This window comes from Rhincodon typus, chromosome 26 (genome assembly GCF_021869965.1).
Source record: "Rhincodon typus isolate 14 chromosome 26, sRhiTyp1.1, whole genome shotgun sequence".
Classification (NCBI taxonomy): Eukaryota; Metazoa; Chordata; class Chondrichthyes; order Orectolobiformes; family Rhincodontidae; genus Rhincodon; species Rhincodon typus.
The window spans coordinates 10,451,843-10,461,811 of NC_063357.1; the positions used below are offsets into that span (position 1 = coordinate 10,451,843).

Sequence of the window (9,969 nt, forward strand, 5' to 3'; positions counted from 1 at the left end):
CTGGATCATAACGCTTTTAAATTAAAAAAAAAATCAAACAATTCTGCACTTCTCTTTCCCTACCATCTTGGTATCACTTTACACATGATCTGACATTGAATTAACTATTTAAACTTGCGCCTCCTGGTTCAGATTCTGCAAGTATCAGCACAAATCCTTAACTCTAACTGGCTGAGATACAGTTATATAGACTGTTCAAATGGATTAAGGTTTCCCTTACAGGGCAATGCACTGCTTTGGTTGTCTAATCTATGCAAAAAACAGAGCAAAAACATATAGAAAGTCTAAAATAGACAGTGTAACGGTGTAAGTAGTACTACTCTTGACTGCAAAATCTGGGGCATTATACTCATGAAAGGTTAAAGTCAAATTACAATATATTTTACAACTAGACAGGCTAGGCCAGGTATCTAGAGTGAAGAAATTAACATGAACCTAACAATTAAAACAGTCAAGGGAATGTAACAACTAACAGGTTGGTGGTATATGCAATGGAAACATATTAGTTGTAAGTTCCTTTATCTATGGAAGGTTTGTTTAAGATGATTGGTTTTTGTGCAGAATTGAGTCTGTAATTTTGAAAGAATTTTGTTCATGTATGCCCGTTGTCTATGTCAATTTACATAGAAGAAAGTGAGGTGGGCGTTGTGGCTTTGAATTTAATCAAGAATTGATAATTGAAGAAGATATTGATGAATTCTGCTTCTGCGCAAGATATTGTTACATGTCGACCTCACCCATTAAATGAGTTTGAGAGAATGAAAATGAGAGCCTTTAAAAGCCAAAAGATACATTCCAAAAATCAGAAAGCAGCCGAGAAAATCTCAAAAAACAAAAAAAATGCTGACCCCAGTTTCCATAGGCACTAGCAATCCTCCAGCATTTTAACTGTGGCTTTTGTCAAAAGCCTCTTCATAACAGGCAAAGTACTGACCTACAGGAGCACCACAGTTGAGCCTTGTGTTGTGTTCGCTGAATATTACACATGGGACTCTAATTTTCTTTTATGCGGTGCTCAGTTGGCAAGGTTGAACAGATCAATTGTGATGGGAAAAGAAACTGATAAAGGTCACGTTCATGTTCGGGTCTTAATTTAATACTTATGGGGAACTGAAGGCATCTCAACAATTAAGGGTGGGGGAAGTTGATGGGAAATTATGGGAACAGAAGTAGGCCACTCAGTCCTGTTCCACCATTCAATGATGTGGAAGTCCCAGTATTGGACTGGGATGGACAAAATCAGAAATCACACGACACTAGGTTATAGTCCAACAGGTTTATTTGAAATCACAAACTTTCGGAGCACTGCTTCGCCTGACTTCACCTGACAAAGGAAGAGCACTCCAAGAGCTTGTGATTTCAAATAAACCTGTTGGACTATAACCTGGTGTGTTGACACCAACACAGCTGATCTGTGGCTTAATTCCATACAACTGCCTTTGGCCCATGTCCCTTAACTTTGCTAATAACAGTTTCTCTCTGATTTAAAACAAACAACTGATCCAACATCTGTTGCCATTTGCACAAGTGATTTCCAGCCATCTACCAATCTGCGCAGAAATGCTTCCTAACATCTCTTGGTGGTAATTTTTATAGGGCCCCCTAGTTCTGGAATCCCCAGTGGAAATAGTTTATTATCTACTCTGTCTTTTCCAGTTAACGGAATCGTAGAGTCATAAGTATGGAAACAAATCCTTCTGTTTGGTAGTTCACTCCACACACAAAGTACGGTGTAAAAAAGTTGCCCCTCATGTCCTTTTTAAATCTTTTTCCTCTCATCTTCAAAATATGACCCCCCAATTCTGAACTCACCCCACCCTAGGGAGAAGACCCACATCAGCCACCTTATCTTTTCCCCTCATGATTATATAAGCCTCAATAAAAGGTCACCCCTCCTATGCTTCAGTGAAAAAAGTCCCAGCCTTTCCAGCCTATTTTTATATCTCAAACTCTCCATTCCCAGAAACATCCTGGTAAATCTCTTCTGAACCCTCTCCAGTTTAATATTGCTCCTATAACAGGGCAACCAGAACTGTGCACAGTACTCCAGAAGATACCTCACCAACATCCTGTACAACTTCAACATGATGTCCCAACCTCTATTCACAAAGGTCTGAGAATCTTGAAGTCTTCGATCGGATCACCCCACAACCTTCTAAATTCTAGAGAAAAAAAAAAGACAAATTTGTACAATCTCCCATTATAACTTAATCCAAGTCCAGGTATCATTCATGTAAACCTACATCGTGTTTCCTCCAAGCCCATTATATTGTTCTTATAGTGCGGTGCCCAGATCCGTTGACTGTACTTCGGGGGGGGGGGGGGGTCCTAACCAGGCTTCTGTAACTGCAACATAACTTCTGAATCCTTGTACTCCAGTCCTCTAGATGTAAAAGCCAGCATTCCATTACCTTTCTTGATTATTACCTACACTACCTGATGGCATTTTAAAGACCTACGCACCTGAACCCCAATGTCTCTTCAGACACCCACTGTATTTACCTTCATACCATCTTTTTCAGTCCAAAATGGATAACCTCATACTTGCTTTCACCTAGTCTACCAATATCGCTTTGCAACGTAATGCTTTCATCTACATCTACAATGCCGTCTAATTTTGTGTCACCAGCAAATTTAGTGATGACTTTCTATGCCACCATCCAAGTTTTTAAATTGAGGATAACCGAGGCCTTAACATGGATCCTGTAGGACACCACTGGTCACATCCTGTCAATTTGAGTATCTACCCTACTTTTTGTTGCCTGCTGCTCAACAAATTGCCCAGCCATGTCAGTACATCTGCCCTCAATTCCATGGGCTTCTACCTTGATTAATACACTTATGTGGAAGTTTATTAAATGCATTCTGGAAATCCATATAAACAAAATCCATACAAATTCCCTGACCACTACCTTAGTCACACCTTCAAAAAAATTCAAAGATGTTTGTCAGGCATGATCTACCAGTCATGAATCCATGCTGGTTCATCCTGATCAACTGAAAACTTTCAAGCTGTTCAGTTACCCTATCCTTGGCTAGATGCCAATGATTTCTCCATCATTGATGTTACGTTAACAGGTCTGCAATTCCCCGTCTTAAAAAGTGGAGTGACCGGTGTAATTTTCCAATGCAGAGGGGCAATTCCGATATCTTGGGAACTCAGATTATTGTTAGGATGTCTAAAATGTGCTCTCCACTTCCTTCAACATCCTTGATAGAAACCATCGCATCCAGGATTTGTAACATTGATAAAGAGGAAATTAATGGAATTAATGTTTTACGTATGTTAATTATATTCAGTCTTTTGTCCACGATTAATTTCCTCAGGGCTTCCAGTAAGGTATCCTCCTTTTCTGCAGCAAATACTGAGACAAAGTAATTATTCAAAACGTCTATCATCTTCCCATAGTCATTGACAACACCTCCACTTTCAGTCTTTAGTAGGCCAACATTACTCCTGACCACCCGCTTTCTCCTATGTAACTAGAAACTTTTTAAATGGATTTTGGTATCCCTTGCAAGTTTCCTTTCAAAAATCCCCTTCAGTAGCTCTTTAAACTGCTTTGTATCCCATTGCTGGTCTTTGCATTTTACCCATTCAACAGAGTCTGTGCGGTTTTCTGCATTTTTGTAAGCCCTTTCTTTTAGTTTTATCTTGTCCCTCATCTCAAGTTGTCTTTTTTTAATGTGCAGTGGAGCTTTTCCTTTTCGAAGCTATAGATATTTTCTAATTAACATGTTCAGAGATGTTATTACACACTTCTGGAGCAGATGGATCTTGAACCTGGGCCTCCTAGCTCAGAAGTAGGGACCATACCACTGCACACGAGTCCAAACTGGTTTGTGTTTTGGATTAAATGTTGCCTCATGCATCTCCCACTGTTGTTTTACCCATTAGCAGATTTTCCAGTTTACTGTAAACAGTCTGTCTCATCTCATTAAAAAGTCAGCCTTACCTAAATTACCTAAACTGTAGTGGCTAATTAATGTATTCCACTTTCAAACACTACATTGAACTTGATCATTAATGATCACTATTTGGTAAGCACCCATGCACAATTTGGTTACTAATTAAATCTGGCTCATTATCCATTACTAAATCCAATACTGCTTGCTCCCTTGTTGCATCCAGGATATACTGCTGTAGGAAACTATCTTGGACACACTTGCAGAAATTCACTACCTTCACAACAGGTTCTTGTCTGCCTCTCCTAATCTAAGTTAAAATCCCCCTTTGATACGATTCTGGCTTTGCTACAAACCTGCCTAATTTCTGCATGTATACAATCTAGCACTTCAGAGCTACTACCGGGTGTCTATTCACAACACCCATTAGGTTTTAGATCCTTTACTGTTTCTCAGTTCCACTCATATGTTCTCCACTGAATGCTTTCCCCTCATTATATCCTCTGCCACCATTGAAGTCATTTTGTTTCTAACTAGTAATGCTACATCACATCCTCTGCCATTTTTCCTATCTGTCCTGTAAGTTTTATAACCTGGTATACAGTAATTTTGTTCTCAGTCTTGACCATTGTGCAGCCATGTCTTAGTAATGACTACTATATCATAAGCTAGTTGAATGTGTACCTGCAGCTCAGTTAATTTATTCTTTATACTCCATGCATTTGTATGTTCAACTTTTATTTGGGCCATACATTCTACTCTGCCTTGTCCCTTAGCACTGATGCTTTAGTCATCTGTTTATTATTACTCTCTTCTGGTCTAATCAATGCACTTCTTATAGTTTTGCCATTACCCACCGTACCTAAGTATGAGAGATGACTGTTTCTTTATTCTGATCTGTTATTGGATTTTGAACTGAATCAACTTTTGAGTCCTCCCCACCATTTACCAGCTTAAAGTCCTTGCGACTAATGGACCAGATCAAGTTAATAGGTGGTTGCCCTACAAATATCAAATAAACTTATATTAATGCTTTCAGTATGACACAAATAACTTAAAACTGTCAATAATTCCTGCTACAGTCTTCCACTTGACAGGCTCTTGCATTACCTAAAGGAACTCGGAATGGCATCAGGGTCCTTCAAACATCATTCCGAGATTTCATATTAACAAAGCACATGCTTATTTCCAGTTGGAACTTACCTGCCTGTTTTCAGGTATGGATATCAGGAACAAAATCATGTAAAGTCATTTTAAGCCATTTTGATTTCACTGCTTCTCTATTCTTGTCAAAAACAGTGAACAGATGAAAACTCAGCCCACAGGAGCTCTCATAAATTAAGAACATGAAACCTTGCTGAAGCTTTTCCTCAATCCAAGGGTATGGAACCCAATTTTGGGAAGCAGAGTGCAATTTTCAATGTGAGTACATTGGAGTTAAGTGAGTGTAGATTTTTAATTATCAATACCTTTGTAAAAATCTGATCAGGTCTGAACGTGCATTTAACTTATGATTATTTACACTGTAAAGTATGCTCAAGAACAAATCAAGGATTGGGCCACTTCAGACGTAGTATTATGTAATGAGCCCTTGAGTGAGTTTGATGATAATTTGATAGAACTTCACCTAAGGTTTGAATGTGATCAATTCATTCTGAAGGGTCTAAAGCTAAACAAGAGAAAATATAAATCTATGAATGGAAAGTTGGTTATGGTGGGTTAAGAAAATACAAAGATTTGAAGGTTGACAGGAAACAGCCCGTATGCAAAGAACTACTTTATAGTCTACAACAGATATACATTCTTTTTTGGCACAAACACCTGATGGGAAAGGTGAATCAATGATGGTTAACAACTGCATTAGATCAAAGGAGGTGGGATACATTAAGACACCACAGAAGTAGCAGTAAGCCTAAGGGGAGTAAACAATTCGGAATTGAGAAACTCATAACAAAAGGGAATCAGAATGTAGGCATGTGAAAAGGAAAAGATAGCCAAATCAAATGGAGGCAGGAGCATAAATAGTTAAGATATATGAGCTGAATTAGACCATTCGCACCGTGAAGCAGCTGCGCTGGCTCAGCCTTATTTTACTTTGCACTTCCAAGTACTCTGTAATCGCATCCTTAACACTGAACTCTAAAATCTTACCAACGACTGAGGTCAGGCTAACCAGCTGACGGTTTCCTGTCTTCTCCCTCCCTTCTTATACAAGGGTGGTGGATTAGCCATTTTCCAGTCCTCTGGAACACTCCCCAATTCCAGTGATTCCTGAAAGATCATCACCAGTGCCTCTAAGATCTCCTCAGCTATCTCCTTCAAAACTCTAGGGTGTAGATCATCTGGTCCAAATGACTTCTGCGCCTTCAGACATTTCTGTTTCCACAGCACTTTCTCCTTAGTGATGGCCACTACACTCACTTCTACCCTGACTCATTTGAACGTCTGTTATTAAAGGATGCTGCTGCTTTCCACTGTGAAAATGGACGCAAAATACCTATTCAGTTCCACCATTTTTGTTCCCTTTACTACTTCTTCAGCCACATTTTCCAGCAGTTCAACACGCACCCTTGCCTTTTATACATCTTAACAGAACTCTTGCAATCTTCTTTTATATTAGCAGCTATTTCATCTTCTCTATCCTTATTGCTTTTTCACTTGTCCTCTGCTGGTTTTAAAAGGCTTCCCACTAATCTTCACCACATTGTATACATTTTCTTTTGCTTTTATACTGTCTGACTTCCCTCATCAGCCATGGTTGCCTCAACCTCCCCTTAGTAAGTTTCTATTTCCTACACAAGTACAATACTTATAAGGTTAACATCCATGACAGATGAATTTATATGACTGGAATCACTATTACTGGCTATGATACATTACCCCTGGCTGCATTATACATAATCTACAAGCTACATTTCAGCATCTCACGAATCGATGGCACCTCTTATCCCTATGACCTTCACCAATGAATGGCAACAGCGGCAATGCTGTGGGAACACCAGGTTCAAACATCTGTTCCTCCTTTGATGTTGACTGAAATTCCTAGGACATTCCACCCAATATGCTGTCCTCTATAAACATAATCACCAACAAATGCTCAAGGAAACGTCCATTATCTTTCCAGAGTAACCAAGAAAACGTAAAAATGCATCCTCACTAGTAACTCCAACCAGAGAGCAAATAAATAAAGGAACATTAATGCAACAAACTTGATTTTGGTTGATTTCAACAACTTTCACTTTCAACGTTCTCAAAGACTGACTTCTGCCACTCGCTTTCAACAAAAATCCAATCACAAGTCCTTCGCTTTTGTATTTCTCTCAGACCACAAAAGTTAACAGGTGCTAGAAGACAAAATGGTTTTCATATAAGTTCAATGAGGAGTTAGGGATCCTCATTCATTGAATGCAGAGCAATCTCATGTAATCAGACATTGTACCTAGAATCAAAAAAGTGACTGTTTAATTTTGATTAATTTAATTTAAAAGCATCAATACCATACAAAACAAACTTAACGACACTGATACGTCATCGACCAGCAAGATAACAGTTTCTTTCCACAAATGCTGCCAGTCTTGACTATTTCTAGCATTTTAGTTTTTTTAAATTTATGGCCACACGATAAACCTGGACACATCGGCAATAAAAACAAATGAATTGTCAGCTGAAGATAAATTATAATGATCCTTTAGCTGTTTAAAACCTAGTCTATGGGTTAAAATAAAAACAAAAATTCCAAAAGGAAATGCACAGAATTAATAGAACTTCCCTGGCTGCAATTAGAAACAGTTTATTTAGCTATAAACAAGAATCAATGCATGCATCGTTGACTGCCAATGTATCTTCATTAAAAAAGGGTAGAAAATAAAAGAACATATCCCCAGTTCTTTTTTAAATTCAATGCATATTTGATATCCATTTTGGAATGATTGAACTACGAAAGAAGTTCGTTACTTATGTGCTTCTGAACGTATTAACCCAATGCATGGAATAAGTTTTCATAACTGTTTTTCCACGCCATTTGTTTTCACATTTTAAATTTACTTACATTATCATGTTTGAAAAAGCAAAGCATCTTCAGCTCACGGAAGACCCTCTTGCAGGAAACTAGATTCTGGAAGACGTTGGGCATCTTTTTGAGTGCAACTCTCTTTCCATCCCTAGGATCCGTTACTGACCTGCATTGGAAAATATGAATTTTATAAATTACCTTGAAGGCACAGAACCATCTTTCTTAATCACACTATAAAGTTATTAACACCACTGTATTGACAAGCAGAGATGAATGTAAACCCTCCAAAGTGTTATTTTTTCATCACCTTCATCCCATTTTCAGAATCTTATTTGACAGAATAAGTACAAACTGCCAACTGTGTCATATAGTCCTTAGAGTTTGTACTAGTTTTACAATGATCACTAACTCAAAGAATAAAGTGGTAGCACTACTGAGTACATTTTACTAAATGATATGTCATACTACAATGACCAGAATAGTATTAAGAGAGCACACAACAATTACTAAAGCTCACTGGATGGAACTTGGCTGAGCTAGTGATATTTATCTGCTGCAGTAATTTGGGCTGTCTTCAAATATTCCAGATAATCCACATAAGCAAAGTCACTGCTGTTGCATAATGACAATTCCATTATTTATTCCATATTTGCTCCAAGGTTTTAATGCACTTTTTTAATGCTGATAATTGCAATAAACAACTAGCTGTATCAGACACGAAAATATGATCATTAAAAGGTTTTACTTGCATTGAAAAAATCAAAACATTACAAATACATTTAACAGGACAACGACCAGGTTTCATTTACTAGAAATTGCCAATTGACCCCAAAATTGAATTCCAGATTGTTTTAAATTCAAATTGATTCACTGCCATTTAAGAAAGGAAATCTGCCATCATTACTCAGACTGGCTATGTGAAACACCATACTAATGCAAAGTGGTTGATATAGCTGCTTTCTGAAATGGCTTGATAAGACACTCAATTGGTTTGAGACGGAACTGGACAGACTATTAGAATCAACATCTAATGAAAAAAAAAAGCACTCAAAATTATGTAGATTGTACAAATTCAAAGATGGACAAGGGAACAAAGCATTACTTACTACCAACAAGGTATAGCGATAGGTATAGGTATATGTATTATTCACTCTTGGGACCTGGGTGCCGCTGACTGGCCAGAATTTATCGCCATCTCTAGTTGCCCTTGAGGTGGTAGCGTGAACTGCCTTTTTGAACCACTGCAGTCCACATGTAGCGAGCTGACCCACAACGCCATTAGGGAGGGAATTCCAATTTGACACAATGACAATGAAGGAACAGTGATATACTTTCAAGTCAAGATGGCGAATGGCTTGGAGGGCAACTTGCAGATCGTGGTGCTTCCATGTATCTACTGCCCTTGTCATTCTAAGTGGAAGTGGTCATGAGTTTGGAAGCTGCTGTCGAAGGATCTTTGGTGAATTTCTGCAGTACATCTTGTAGGTAGCACACACTTCCACTACGGAGCATCAATGATGGACAGACTGGATGTGGTGCCAATCAAGCAGGATGCTTTGTCCTGGATGGTGTCAAGCTGGAGTATTGTTGGACCTGCACCCATCTAGGCAATAGAGGAGTATTCTATCACACACCTGACTTGTGCCTTGTAGATGATAGTCAGGAGGTAAATTACACATCACAGTATTCCTAGTCTCTGATCTGTTCTTGTTGCCACTGTGCTTACCTGTTAAGCCCAGTTGAGTTTCTGGTCAATGGTAGCTCCCAGGATGTTGGTAGTGGGGAAGTCAGTCATGGTAACACCATTGAATGTCAATGGCCAGTGTTTAGATTGTCTTTTATTGGACATAATCACTGACTGGCATTTGTGTGACATGAATGTTACTTGCCACTTATCAGGCCAAGCCTGGATACTGTCCAGATCTTGTTGCATTTGAACATGGACTGCTTCAGTATCTGAAGCATCTCATATGGTGCTGAACATTTGCACACAATCAGTAGATATGCTCACTTCTGACCTTCCGATGGAGAGAAGGTTATTGATAAAGCAG

General features: G+C 38.6%; 1 protein-coding gene across 1 annotated transcript in view; it reads right to left on the reverse strand.

Annotated features, from left to right (window-relative positions):
• Positions 1-9,969, reverse strand: part of nlk2 (nemo-like kinase, type 2) — a 54,267-nt gene that overhangs the window by 42,524 nt on the left and 1,774 nt on the right. Inside the window, exon 2 of the mRNA XM_048612344.1 lies at positions 7,955-8,084. Within this exon, the coding sequence (XP_048468301.1) occupies positions 7,955-8,084 (130 nt within the window). The remainder of the gene's footprint in view (positions 1-7,954; positions 8,085-9,969) is intronic.